The sequence below is a fragment of the Leptinotarsa decemlineata genome, unplaced genomic scaffold (genome assembly GCF_025532065.1).
Source record: "Leptinotarsa decemlineata unplaced genomic scaffold, Ldec_3_MD MMD2_tig00000882_RagTag_RagTag, whole genome shotgun sequence".
Taxonomy (NCBI): Eukaryota; Metazoa; Arthropoda; class Insecta; order Coleoptera; family Chrysomelidae; genus Leptinotarsa; species Leptinotarsa decemlineata.
In genome coordinates this window covers 3,085,214-3,100,552 of record NW_027412556.1, presented here as the reverse complement: position 1 = coordinate 3,100,552, position 15,339 = coordinate 3,085,214, and the positions used below count along the sequence as shown (strand labels likewise).

At 33.0% G+C, this 15,339-nt stretch overlaps 2 protein-coding genes across 2 annotated transcripts; one reads left to right on the top strand and one right to left on the bottom strand.

Moving 5' to 3' along the window:
* Positions 1-1,288: 1,288 nt before the first annotated feature.
* On the top strand, positions 1,289-4,503 carry Pdxk (Pyridoxal kinase). Its single transcript, XM_023156292.2, has 5 exons — positions 1,289-1,579; positions 1,627-1,870; positions 2,353-2,625; positions 4,003-4,191; positions 4,249-4,503. Exons 1-5 carry the CDS (start codon positions 1,493-1,495, stop codon positions 4,347-4,349), a joined length of 894 nt encoding a protein of 297 aa, XP_023012060.1. The 5' UTR covers positions 1,289-1,492; the 3' UTR covers positions 4,350-4,503.
* On the bottom strand, positions 4,405-15,336 carry LOC111502267 (protein FAM76A). The gene is given in 6 exon segments (XM_023156291.2): positions 4,405-5,898; positions 7,997-8,172; positions 8,175-8,236; positions 14,483-14,619; positions 14,682-14,960; positions 15,137-15,336. Coding segments are annotated over 6 exon segments (975 nt in total). The 5' UTR covers positions 15,224-15,336; the 3' UTR covers positions 4,405-5,664.
* Between the last annotated feature and the right edge of the window lie 3 nt (positions 15,337-15,339).

Here is a 15,339-nt window from a genome sequence, read left to right as displayed (position 1 = left end):
ATGATTGCAACAAACTTACAATGAATGGATAGTTTATAATAAATCTAGAAAGAACAGTTGTCATTTGGTGAAGTGACTTTTAGGTATTTAAGCGGACTTTCGGTACAATGTAAGAGGACAATTGAGTGGAGGAGTGGAGTTTCCCAACATCAATATTTCCCTGAAAATTTTCGTGCATGAACTTTGAAACTCAGTGTCATTAATTTATAACAACAATAAAATTGGCACACAAAAAAGTTCTGTAAAAGAGCGAATTTTTCACTAGATGTAATGAAATTCTGGTTCTTATACACTTACATTCTTCAACATGCCCCGCTTATTATTACCACAAAGTTACAGTTTTGGTAATTTTTGGTGTTGTGAGACTGCATAAATAGACTGGAGCGCCAAAATTTTTCACTTCTACACTGATTTCAAATCTTGGAAAAAGCTGTGAATGGGCATATTTTATGATTATCAATCCCACTGGTTCACTGAGCAAATCTTTTTGGACTTACTAATCATTATGCAGAGCTAAATCTATATATCTGTAAAAAATATTACAATAGAACAAAGAATATTTGTAACTATGGTTCCTTATGGTATCAATCCATGTTTTCCTAAGGTTTGACGTTTGAATCATCGAACCTAGATTTTACTCACTCCGTGGTCGCTAAAATTTGACCCTTTTGCCATGTCAGTGGTAGAAAAATTACAAAGATGCCCTTCTATCCTTTTTCTTGTAGCCAAAATATCAGCGGGTTTTTTTGTAGACAAACCTCTGTCACTGTACAACAATACACAATATCAGATTGGGTTTCATCAATACATATAAGAGTAGATTAGTTTACTGCTTTCGATGACCGACTGATTCTATTCTTATCTTGTTTTTATTTATGTTATATATGTTTGATTTTGAGTTTATTCAAATTTCAAAGTTGTTTCATCATTTTGTGGGACTTCATTTTTTCCAGTATTCCGTAAGTTGGTAAAAATTATATAGTGTGTGAATATTTTGAATTTTTGCGTTAACATTTGTACGTGTCTATCAACTACTCATTCCACTTGCCAATATTCTGTGACAGAGATGAATATTCAAAGCTGCCTTCATCTAAGATTTGTCCATTTTCAAGCACAGAACTATAGAGAACGCGGAGTTTTTTTAGTCATAAAATATAAGTTTTTGAGTTCTGTGCCTTGACTCCAAGGTTAAAGAACCAAATCACAAAACAACAGAAGTGTATGTCAATGTCATACACTTTAGTCAATATTGTCAAATTGTAATTTCATTCTTGCTGTTTTATGATAATATAAGTGGAAAGTTCCAATTTTTTAAACAAATTTTCCGTCTCTATTCATTCAATTATCCTTAAGCACGTCAACATGGTGAAGAAAGGAGATAAGATTTCACCGCAATCGGTTTTTTATTTTTTACATTTAGTGATTCATTCATATTGTGCACAGAGCTTTAGGGTGTAATAGGTTCATAGGAAAATACATCCACAAATACAAGATGACTTTCACCCCAAGAGTATTATCAATCCAGAGTCATGTTGTTTCTGGATACGTTGGGAATAAAAGTGCTGTATTTCCCATGCAGGTGAGATTGATTTGATTTTGTTTTCATTTCATCAAATCTAGTTGTAGCTTTTAGGATTGGAAGTGGATTTTATCAATTCAGTTCAACTTTCTACTCACACTGGTTATAAATGTGTCAAAGGACAGATATTATCTGAAAAAGATTTGGCAGACTTGGTTGAAGGCTTAGTCGCTAACAATATCGATTTTTATTCTCATTTATTAACTGGCTATATTGGATCAGAATCGTTTCTGAAACAAGTCATCACAGTCATTAAGCATTTGAAGGAAAAAAATCCAGATCTTGTTTATGTGTATGTTGGTTTTTCACAAGTATATAACTGAACGAACTTTCAACAGTTTGTTTGCTGTTGATACATAATCCTATATGAAATTCATCTAGTATCTAATAATTTTAGTCCTTGGTAGTATCTGAGAAAAAGAAGTCAAGGGTAATCAAAGTAAATACCAATTCATTATCATTAGTTGAATGGGAATAGCAAATTATTTAATGACCCCACTCACACAAATATTTAGAACATTTGATAAATGATAAATTGATATGGAATAGGCAAATAGAAAAAGTTAAGAAGAAATTGATTCTATTAATAGGTGCTATTGAGAATGGGAAATATAACAGAGTTATAGAAAGAAATGCTGTTAAAACACTTCTTTCTCTTATATGTTACTTGACAAATAAAGTTCTTTTCTTTTAAACCAGAAAAATCTGTATGAAAATTCATAGTTTGAAGTGTAATTATATTATTAGTATGCTGAATGAATAATTGTTGACAGCCTGTGATCCTGTTATGGGAGATCATGGAAAATTGTATGTTCCCAAGGAACTTGTGCCCATATACAAAGAAACGGTACTATCACTTGCTAATATCATAACACCAAATTTGTTTGAAACTGAGTTGTTGACTGACATGCGTATCACTAAAATTGATGATGTATGGAAAGCTATTGAAATTTTACATGAAAAAGGATGCCAGACAGTAGTCATTTCATCGGCGGAAATTGGACAAAATAAGGATACTCTATCAGTGTTCGCGAGCACCAAAAAAGGTTGGTATAGTTTCAATAAAAAACCGTTAATGAAAAGTAATTTATTACTTCAACACGTTAACACAAGAACCTCTTCTCATCTTTTCTCAGAAAAGGTGAAAAATATGGTTAATTCTATGATTTTGATAAGTTTAACTTTTTTAAGCCAGATATTTGAAGCATGATCCATTTCTAGCACCTGTAATCAAATGTGCTTCCTTGAAAGAGTGTTTTCTGGTGTATTATATCATTTCATCTTCGTGGTTCTTCTTTCAAACATTCATAGGCGCCGCCACTCTCAAGTTTTCCAACTGAATGCCAAGGCATAGTTGTAAGCCACTCCCATTGAACCTACTCGAGGCTACAGCCCTGAAGGCAGTCTTCAAGTTACAAAACAAAGCCTATCACTGAAGAATATATGATTAGAAGGAAGATTAACTACCTAGAACAGTATGGGATTTTGCTATCCAACTGAAAAAGCAGATCCTAGTAAATGGACTTGCTTATGTGAAACATTTAGATTCAATTATGACTTCTAATGAACTATGATTCATTTTATGCCTTCTGGCAACACTTCGCTTTTGAACTACTACGGTTTAACACATGGCCACTGGTGCCAACAAAATGCAGAACCTACATATTTCCTGTATCTTCATGGTTTTTATACAATTTTTGATTTGTTCGGATTTCCATTGAATTTTACATCCTGCTAGTTTCATCCCAGAGTGCCTCAGGTCAATCACTATTCAGTGCTGATGGTTTGATGAATCTGATGACGTCCAAACCAATTGCCAAAACCACCTCTTATATTCTGCGTATCTATTACTGATCGATTTATGCTATGCATTTTTCTCAAAAAAACAGCCTGTGTAGAATAGTGACAGACAGAAGATAAGTCAAAACATATCATTCGGACTCATCGGACTGTGGCTGGCAGGATTTTGGCCTGATGTTTCGTCAGCAATAGCGACAGCGAGTAATTTGTTATACAGCTACAATGGAAGCCTATACATCATGACCATTCGATTTATTTGGGTAATAGTTTTACGAGACCACGATTCAAGAATGCATCTATTTTCCTTATGAATGTAGGTTCACATTTTACAAACAGATTGTGTGTATTTTCGACATCAACCTCACACAAAACTTCATTGCGTTCAGTTTACTAAATTTACAAAATAGCACATTCCTCCAATATGTGTAAGTTTCTCATGATTGAAAAATTATTTCTGAAATGAGGCTGAATTTGGCGTTCCTGCAATAGTCAACCCGTCTACCTTATTTTATACCTCCCGTAATGTCATCAAAATCAGAGAATTAACCTTATACTCTACCTTAATCTTTCTGCATTTCATGTTTTCCTCCAAAATGAATCTGAAACAAGAATACTGATTTTAGGTGATTCGACTCAGAAGCTCTCAATGCAATTGAAAAAGTTGCCTATAAACTTCATAGGCACAGGCGATTTGTTTGCAGCATTGTTTTTGTCTTGGATGCATAAAAGCTCGTATAACTTGAAGGAATCTTTGGAAAAGACTATTGCAACATTACAGGCCGTTTTGAAACGTACATCAGAGGGCCTTCAAGGTAAATATAAACATACAGGTGGTTGTTTGGTTAGTTTTACATACTTGCTGGTTTCAGATCGTGATTTGACCCCAAGGAATATCGAGTTGAAGTTGGTGCAAAGCAAACTCGATATCGAAAAACCAAAAATTATCCAAGAGGCTACTGTTGTGCAATAAATAAGTTTTTATTTCTTTGACGATAAACGTGTGTAATTTTTTTTCAGTATCAGAGAATTTTAAAATGTCTTCCTCATAACTTAAGCAGGCAAAACAGCCATGTTTGCTTAATTCGAATTGTGATGAAATCAATAATAAAACGATTGTATATTTATATTTACCTTTTATTAAAATGTAATGTTACAATAAAAATTACGAACTACAAAGATTTACAAAAATATTTCCTTTCAAATGAGAATAAATTAAATCAAATTATATCTAACTTCACAAAATGTCAAGAAGCTACCTGCAAAGTATAAACATAATTTAACAAGTACATTAATTGAAATATCTGAAGGTAGCAACGTTCATTCAATGTTAAGCAGAAAAGAAAACATTGCTAGAAAACTCAAAGGCTGCATATCGAATTTCACAAAATGTCCACCTTGTAATAAAATACTCCATTATATAACTAACTTAACTAAGTCATACTTGATAATTTGAGCCTCGTCTTTGTTATCTCTGTATTAATTTTTAGTGTAAATTAAATATGTACAAGCATTGCCTGTTCAATGTACCTGGCAAATATTTGAAGGGGAAACTTTCAAAATTTTTCACTTAATTTGTTTAGTACCTCCTGAAAAAAGTACTAATCATTTCGTTAAACTCCATATCTTATCTTGTGTCACTGTTTGGAGATTTTCTATTGACCCAGATTTGGAAAATTCAATTAGTCTGTTGAATATAATACATATGATTTTATTATATCAACTCAGAACGATAACATGCGGCAGAAATAAAGGAAACCATAAAAAATATTGAGAGACAAAACCACTGATCCCTTATATTTTAGTGAATCCTTTAATTTAGTCAGTCGGACAACTCAATCCAAATGAAAGCAGCTTGAAAGAGGAGCAACGAAAGATTCAACGCCATTATTTAGATAAGATGTTTATAAGAAAACAGAACCCTATTAGAATATATTGTTTTGCAAAGAAAATTTTAATTCGGTGTTTCGTTGAGTTTCGGAAATTCTAACAATGAGTGTTTGTCAACAGACTTTACACAAGAGTTCAGAATAAAGTTCTATATAAAATACACAAACTTGGTTTTCATTTATGGTGTTTCTCATTGATTATTTTAGTTTTTGGAGGTCAAGTCGAAACATTGCTCATTTCCCAATCATATTTCAAAAGAAAAAAAAACACAATTCAAGGCTACTAATTATCAACTCTTCTGGCTTACCATCATGTAAATAATTGAAATTCAAAAGGTACATTTCTGGAGAATTGTTATTCCAATCACAATCCAACAACTGATATGAAATAATTTGAAACTACTGTAAACTCGGGCTGTCTGTCCCGCTGCTGTTGTTGTCCCCCGAATTGGCTACAGTTGTGAATCCTTTGCCCTTCTTAGCGGACTTGGATAGACCGGCAACTTCTTTCAATAAACCAGATATTCGGTTGTTCAAAAAATTCACTTTGTCTTCGTGTTCTTTCTGAATGGACTTCAGTTTGTTTCTGAGTTCGTTTTCTGTTGTGAAGTTATTTGCCTTCAGTTCGGTAATCTAGAACAAAAACCTAGAGTCAAAACTTCCTAAATCCAATAACAAAAACTGTTTCCCGATCCCTTTTTGCCTTAGTAATTGATTCTGGTATACTTCAACAACAAATAATATTGTTATATTGTAATATTGTTAACTACATAGGCGGAGTCATGAAAAATTTTAAAAATTAGGACATTCACAGATAGCACAAATGTCAATTACACTAGAGAAAAACTAGGTTATATTTGAATGATCTGTAGAAAAATGAATAAAACTTACTTTTGTAATTTGTTAATGGTGGCATCAGTCAAAAAAAAAGAAATGATAATTTTGTTGAGGGCAGTTTCTGAGTGTCATTCGAAAATTTTGTTTGTGAATATCTTATATACTCAGCTTTCTCAAAATGACTTAACATTTTGTCTACAGACAATTTGTAACTATGACTAGTTACTGGCTGATTAAAATTCTAAAAACTTTTGCATCTTTGCACGCTCCTTTATAAATAAAACTCCAATAAAACCCTGTTAAAAAACATACAGAGGATTCTTTCATGTGGAGTCTCTGCAAATCTTATTTTGCCTTATCAGATTTTGTGAACCTTTTGTGAACAAATTTTATATAATATAATATGATTTGAAATCTCTAAAATGAATAGCTGAAAATAGCAATTATATTGAGCAATGAAACTTTAAATGAAATTACAATAAAATAAAAATATGCAAAAAATTAAAATTTGAACTATCAAAAATTAAATATAAATTAAAAAGATACCAAACTAAGTTACTTCACATGACGTTTTGATTGTTAGTATCCACAATCGTCTTCGGGTGATGACTGTCATCAACTGAAGTCTTGACATAGACTTGTTGAGCAGAAGATGAGAGAAGGCTGATCTTATATTTGTATACAAATTAGTTAATGGTCTTATATTAATAGATTAAAAAGTAAAAGCATCTAAAGGCTGGCTTTCGACAGCAGTAGGTCAGATGTCAATCAGACTTATTATGCACTGTTTAATACATTATTAGACATGGCTTGTCTATTTGGAGCTCGGCAGCACAGTTTAATTTAAATGTTATATTTGTCATTCAGAAGAGGACTGTAAGATCTATTATAGGAGCTAATTTTGAAGACTCCTGCAAACCAATCTTTGAAACGTTGACAATAGTGACACTTTACTCTCTGATAATTTTTGTAAAGTTACTATATGTCAAAACATTAATAGTTACTCTGTTGTGTCCGATATACACAGTCACAATACTAGAAATGAAGATAATTTGATTATACCTCAAATCCGTTACAAAAAATGGACGATACTATTGATATTAAAATGTACAATGCCCTACCTCTCACAGTACGTTCTCTGAACTTTACTAAATTCAAAAAACATTTAAAGAAATTAAAGACATTACTTACGGAAAATCTCCTATATGGTATTAATGACTTTTTCCATTCATTCCCTGGACCATAGAGCAAAGATGCCTTGCACGATTGTATGTACTGTATTATTTTTTTTATTGCACTGTATCTTCTGAAGATTTTATATTTTACTTTTTGAGCATATGTTAATTTTTGGTATTTTGTGACATGTTCTAAAGCTGTAGCTTTTTTGTTATGAACCAAATAATTTGAATTTTGAATTTGTGATATAGATCACAAGTGATATATGACAAGTAAGTAAAAGCAGTAAAAGGGTAAAAAGGTTTTACATTTACAAATACTATCAGTCATAAAAACATACAATTAAAATTCCATATGATAATATATTAAATGTATAACTAAATTAAAGCTAAATTGCTACTAAATTCTTTTGTTGTATAAGGACACAGATCAACAAGAACATTTTTTTTGGTTTTCGCTGTTGTTTCTAGAGGGCTTTTTCTCCCAATTTATGATTGAAAGTTCCTTCTTTGCATAATCTATTCCTTTTTCTAAAGAGAACTGCTTTCTTCCATTCTTTGGAAGATTCCCACATTTTTCTGTATAAATATGGAGAAGTAAAAAGCCGAAACCTTTCTTTCCCAAATAATACAGTTCCCGCAACTGATCCACAAGTAACACCAATTTAAATATGTTGTTCTGGTATGGTAGTTGCTTATTTGAATTATTTTATACAAACCATTTTGTCTTTGTTGATGAGTTCCGAATTCTTCTGTGTCATCTGTTTCTGAAGACTGGCAATCTGTTCTTTCAACTGGGTCATAGCGACGACATGATCCGAACTGTTAGGATCCACATCGCCTCTAATCATCACGGGCGCTGAATTGTTGCGAGCTACTTTGTTGGGAGGGGGGCTTCATCTTGAGGTGGCATTTTGGTAACATCCGGTCGATTCGGTCGTTTGTTGTGGCCACGCAGTCTGTAAAAAACAATGTGACAATGTAACAGTCTGAAAGAACTGAATTCAGGTGGAGTATTATCAAAGTGATATCAAGTAGAAGAATGCATGAATACCAGTTTACGAGTAATTTTTGCAAACCAATCTGTTTCTGTTGAAAAAAATCTGTTTTTCAGTTAACCAGCCAACGACCCACTAAAAACGAAAACTCAAAATTCGAAAATTGTACGAACTAAGGATTAACGAGGCCCCACCTTTTAACGTGCGGTTCACAGCACGGAACATAGTGCTAATCAAATTATCATTACCGTTTTCCAAAAAGGATTCAAGTACTGTACCCGAAACATTATGGGTTTATTCTTCGATTTAACCGAGCTTTCGACCTAGTTGACCATCTGTTGGTAGCTAAACTTCATCAAATAGGTGTTCGAGGCCCTTGTTCCGACTGGGTAATTTCATATCTGTCAGGTAGAAGCCAGCAAGTTGATATCAATGGTGGTATTTCAGAACCTATTGAAATCAATTTATGAAGCGTTTAATTAGGTTATACGTTTTAATGTTATGTGTTTTTGTGGTCCCATATCTTCTTAAATATTTATTCCACTGTGTTGTAATATATAGCGATTGATAGAGAATTTTGTACTAGATACGTTGATCCTGTTCATTTCTTTACAAATTTCCATTTTTTTTTGCTTCTCTTCAGCTTATCACTATTGAATTTATTTATGTATCTAGTTAACGGGCAGCACCCGATATACATACATGTTTTTACATAGGTGTACATAAATACTTATGATCAATATCAATATTAAAATTGAACCTATAAACTAAAATTTATCCAAAGGAATATAGATGAATACAATGTGATACACATATACATATACTCCGGAAAGGTGCATATGACATGCTCCAGGTTCAGGTGAAAACACCTTTCCCCTTGCCTCTCATGTACACCTACGACTTTGTAGGTACGTGTGACGGATACCCAACGGAACAACAACAACAACTAACCCAGCTAAGGTCGCGCAGAGAATTAAAGTAAAACCTTCAGGCACCTGTGCAACGTTTTACTTTATTTTCAGTATTTTAATATTAACATATGTTTTTCAAAAAGGATTTGACGGATGAGGATAAGTGAATTATGACACGCCATACAAAACAAATATAACTTTCCCCCATCAGAAAACATCAAACTCATAAAACAAGTCACTAAAGGAAACCCTATGGACATCTGGGAAAATCCATAAATTCAAGTCATTATTTTCGCAATATTAAATTATTCAACATTCATCAACAACCAATGAGATCAAGGTCAAGTACAAATAATATAAGTTAGTCAATCATTAGTAGTAGGCATATTTTAAACAAGAGTTGCATAATCCTTATCATAAGAATTAGGTGTGTGAACATTTAGAAACGAATTTATAGAACGTGATTTTACGAGGATTTCTATTTGGAATAACAAAACAATCCTCAATATTTTCAATGATGGTGGAAAAAGTCGATTTCAATTGGTTTTTTGTTATTTTAGAACTATTTCGTCATATCTTATTATTCCTGTGCATTAAAACACTTAGGATTATAGATGTCCTAACACATTATGACCCATTTGAAATGGAAGCACCCTTAAAAAAAATTCAGCCGACAATATTTTTTTATCAACCCAAAACTTCAGGTTTCCAACTTCAAAACTGACGAAATTCAATACAATCGTTAAACCCTAATTTTTCCCTCTTGGGGGGTGGAAATTCCTGACTCCTTTTCATGATGTTCATTTATGCTATACAAAGAACCTACCTGCATATTTCAAGATTCTAGGTAGCTTCGGCTGTATGTCAATATAAGAGCGGTCAACAGCTAGTAATTTATATTTTTACTTCAAAAATACAATAACTAAAAAAATATGCCAACTGCACTAAGTAATGAATAGCTTCGAGTTTCGAATTATGTGACCTATAAAGAAGTTCGCAAAACTAACACAACCGTCACGAGCGTCTGCTGGGGTTCTCGACGATGGCGCTTCATTGCTTAGACCGCCCCTCTACCCCCCACTCATCGTCTCCCGTCGTCTTACAGTAGACGCGACGCGTAAAGGCTTACTGCGTTGCGTCAAGTTGATCTCATCGTGATAACTTTTAAAAGATTCGTCCAAATTACTTAGTGTAAATGACAATTGAATCAATTTCTCAGTATTTTGCATATAGTGGCTACCAATTTCTATCATATGCAACTTTTGTAAAGTGTTTGATATGCTTCTTGAGAAGACAATCTATTGTCATGTCAGCAACATTATTAGCCCCAATCAACACGGTTTCATGAAAGGACGTTCAACCACCACCAATCTTGTAACAATGTAATAAGTTTCTAGGGGTGCACATGGATGGGGAACTAAACTTCCAGCATCATGTTAGACAGCTAGGTTCAAGGATCCCCTCGGGTGGTTATGCACTACGCATCGTTGTAAATGAACTAGGTACAGCGACAGCAATGCAGGTTTATCATGCCTTGATCGAATCGCACATTCGATATGTAATCAAGTACATTTTAACTCAATCTTTGTTCTTCAAAAACGTGCAATTCGCTATCTTTGTAAGGCGGCTCCCAGGGTATCTTGTAAAAAACTATTCAAAACTCGTAAGTTGTTAACTCTGCCCTCATTGTTCATTCTCGAAACTGCCTGTCTAGTATATAAAAACAAAACACTTTACAAGTTCGCTGATGGAATCACCCGCCAGAGAAATGTTTATATGTATTGAATGTATATTTACATGTTTGTTTGTTTACATATTTATAAGTATAAGTTGACATGTTCGATACCATGTAGTTGGTCCATGAATGAATAAATTTCTTTCTTTCTTTCTTTCTCTTTCTCAATGACATAACACTTCCAATCCCAAAAACAAATCTAATAAAAAATTCATGCATATATAACGCTGCCAAAATATTCAATCATCTGCCAACAGAAATAAAACATGCTGAAACATATGCTGTGTTCAGAAAAAAATTGAAAACTTCTCTTCTGGATCTGGCTTTATATAGTATTACGGAATTTTTTGAGACAGTGTTCACTGACGTCTAACATCAGCTCAGTATGTTATATGTGTTATTTAATTTATTTATTTTAATACTTAGTTATAACCAATTGAAAATTAAATTAATTGATAGTCCTATATTTTATTGACAATATCATGTGAACCATGATATATCAAGTTTTATGAATGTCTACACTTTGTCGATAAGATTATTGTATCTTCAGACAATAAAGTATAATTATTATTATTATTATAATCACTCAAGGTATTGCAGAGGGTACTGATGTCATCTACATTGATTTTTCTAAAGCGTTCGACAGACTTGACCATAGTATCCTGCTCAACAAGCTTTCGACTTTTGGGTTATCCAATGAATTAATTACCCTCTTCAAATCGTATTTTTACAACCGTAAGCAGTATGTCCAACTCAATGGTCTCAAGTCTATCGAATATATAGACACATCTGGTGTACCACAAGGATCAAATCTATTGTTCAATATGTTCAGTAATGATATCGGAGCTGAGATTGATGTCAATTTCCTTTTATACGCAGATGACTTGAAACTCACATATAACATATATCACAATATAACATGTTCTAATGATTGCGAACGTCTCGCCCTGAATTTATATCGCGTTGCTACATGGTGTCGGAAGAATAATCTTTCTCTCAACATATCCAAATGTAATGTAATGTTTTTTTGGGAAAGAAAGTTACTTCTTTGCATGATCTACACATCCATGTATAGAGTTACTTATTATCAAATTGATTACTTCCTTCCTTTCTTTGGAAGATTCTCTCATCCCTTTTTTTGTATCAGATGGAGTAGTAGAAAGCCAAAAACTTTCTTTCCCAAAAGAATTAATCACTCCTAAAAATATAACCCCTTCAATTCAAGTAATGTAATGTCTTACTCACTGAAAACGAACTTGAATTTACACAACTACGTCATAAACAATCAAGTTCTGGAGCGTCCTGACACACTCACTGATCTAGGTGTTACTTTTGATTCATCCCTCTCTTTCAATAAACATATTGACACTACTCTAACAGCTGCTTATCACATGAAATACAAAAGACTTCGAAAAAGCTTCAACATTGAAATTACTTTATTTCACTTTTGTTGGATCTAGGCTGGAATATGCATCTGTCGTGTGGAGTCCCTACTGTCAGGTTCATATAAATCAACTAGAAGCTCTACAGAGGCGCTTCCTAAAATATGTCTTTTAAACTTAAAGGCACGTATTCTACTGTAGGAATAACCTATTATGAATTGCTTGTAACTCACAATTTTTGTAGTCTCAAGGTAAGGCGTAAATATTATTCATTTCTTTTTTTATTCAAGGTCATAAACCTGCTCTCAATTGTTACATATGTTGAATTTTTGGGTTCCTAGATGGTTATCTAGGAATAGCGTCACATTTTATCTCACACATCGCTGCGTACAAATATAATGAAAAAATGTCCAATTTATACAATGTGCGATACCTCTAATTCTGTTAGTCATGTGCTAGATATATTCAACTGTCAGATTATACAAATCAAAAGACATTTCTTAGCTAACTGACAGTTTTTTTTTAAATATAGATTCACAAATTATATTATGTAAGTACATATTTGTAAATGTTACTGTTACTCCCTATTCTGTAATTGGGTTCATCCTGTAGAATAGTATATGACATAAATAAATAAATAAATAAGAGGTAGATATATGCTATCGCGACACTGTGTCACACCATATAGTGCTGGAGCGACTTAAGAAAAATGAAATAAGAGATTTTCCCTATAATGTTTGAATCTTATTCTTAAAATCGCTGCCAGAAGGTTAAAATAAACGAGTATATGAGTAAGTCAGCTCTAGTAGCATACGGCGTGCCACAGAGGACGGTCTTGGATCCAGTTTGTCTTATAAATGGATTTTTTGGGAAAGAAAGGTTTTGTTTTTTTACCAAACAAAGGAAGAAAGCTTTAATTTCAAAATATACTCTTTCTAGAAATGTGTAGTTCATGCATAGAAACAACTTGCTTTGGAAGATTCCCACATTTGAAAAAAAAAAATGGAGAAGCAGAAAGTCAAAACTTTTCTATCCCAGAAATTAATCTCTATAGTGCAATTCCATAATAATAGGCACTAAATTCTCAGAAGTATTATTGCATTAAAACAATAACATTGTTGAAAAGGTTATTATACAGTGCATTTCTTTAATATCCCCCCCCACTTTTTTTTGAACGGGTCAATTCAAAAAATTGAAATTTGGGATAATGAAATTAATGCATAAATACTTTATTTTGAAGTGAAATTGACAGATGAAGCTTTCAAGATGGCGGCTCTGCGCCATTTCCCTAGTACTATACGGCTAGTTGAATGTCTTCCTTATAATAATAATAATAAAGCTTTTACAATTTTTGAAAACTATATATTAAACAGAAATTCAAAGGTGTACTTACTGGGACATTAGTACTTTTTTTTTACATTAAAATAAAAATAATATTCAACTTAGACAATGTTAATTCATTGCCCCATAGTTTTAAGATGTTCAACTTGAAATTTTATTTTTCACTAAACGATTCCTTGAAATATAAATGAATTTTAAATTGATTTTTACATCTCAATCTTTATTAAACCCATGTATTTTTGTCTGTTGATCAAGAATCTGATGTCCAAATTTGATACTTTGGAGATGCAGCCACTCAAAAGTTGAATTGCAAATATTTCAGGAACCCATTTTCGGTAATAAAATCTCTTCTTTTTTTTTCAAGAAAGTTTTCTTTGGAACCTTATTTACTGGTGACTTCAAATTTTTAATCACGCAAAACATGTATCAAAGTACATCATAATTAATCATGAAACTAAATGGCACTTTTAGAAGGAAGTTCTTCATTGGTTATATTGGAGGTGTTACAAAATATAGTCATCTCCTGATGATTGTAACCTGGTTAGCGAATAGGGGATTGGGAGAAAGCATTTTCGTTCTGCTGAACAAGTCTTCTCAAAAAATAGAAAGATATTTCATTTAGAGCACAGAAGTATAGGAGCACCAGATTTGTGATCAAAAAACCAAAATAGGGAGGTCTGGAAAAATACTTCTCCAAATTAACTGAAATCTTTCTTGAATAACAATGTTGTGATACACACAATCTTTCAAACTACTATAAAAACGATGAGTTGGTATATTTTGATTAATTTTGGTAATAAAAAAAGTGTTCGGTATTGTAAACAAATTTTAGACTCACTTGCCCTCCTTATGTTTATTTTTATGTAACTGAGATCTTTTCAAATGCGCTCTACGTTCAGCATCTCCTTGTTTTGTTTTAGCCAGAGCCCTTTTGAAAGAAAGAGTACACAACCAACACAAAAGCTTCCCGTCCACCTAAAATAACAGAAGTTACCAATGATACTGGACAGATCCACAGGGATGATGCTGGAGTTTACCTTCTTGTCGTCATCATGTCTATCGAAAGCGCATTTTTGTTTGCACTGTTCACAGTTGACGGGGGGACCATACTTAATTTCGGAATTTGTGCAACGCTGGCATTTATTTCCGATGAATCCTGCTATAATGTTACAATACTCGCATGCCGTAGGCTTTCCATAAGATTTAACATTCTGTTCACACTTTTTACAAATAGTGCTAGTGTTTCCTCTCGAAGTTTGTTGAAATTCGGACCGACAATAAGTGCATTTTACCACAGGAAAAGCCCCACGACACTCCTAATTGAAGAAAATAAATAATTGTCTTACTTTCACCAAATACTTCCATATACATAAAACATTGTTCAAATAAAAAGTAACCTAGTACCCTGAACTTTTAATATTCATGCATTCTTCTGTGTTTAGAAAAATTGGGCTGGAAATCTAGGCAAGAATAACTTTTGATTTAAACTTACTTTACACAGCTGTTGCCCAGCAGATAATTCCTCGAAGGGGTGTCGAGCAAAACAACGAGAACACGCGAATAATAGTTGAGCACTCATTCTAAAGAATTGTACGAAAACGTTTGCGATTTGTGAAAATGCTAACGGCGAAGCGTAGAATGGTCACAAAATGACGGAAAATGAATGACCTCTGAATAAATGCCAAATTCAATCAT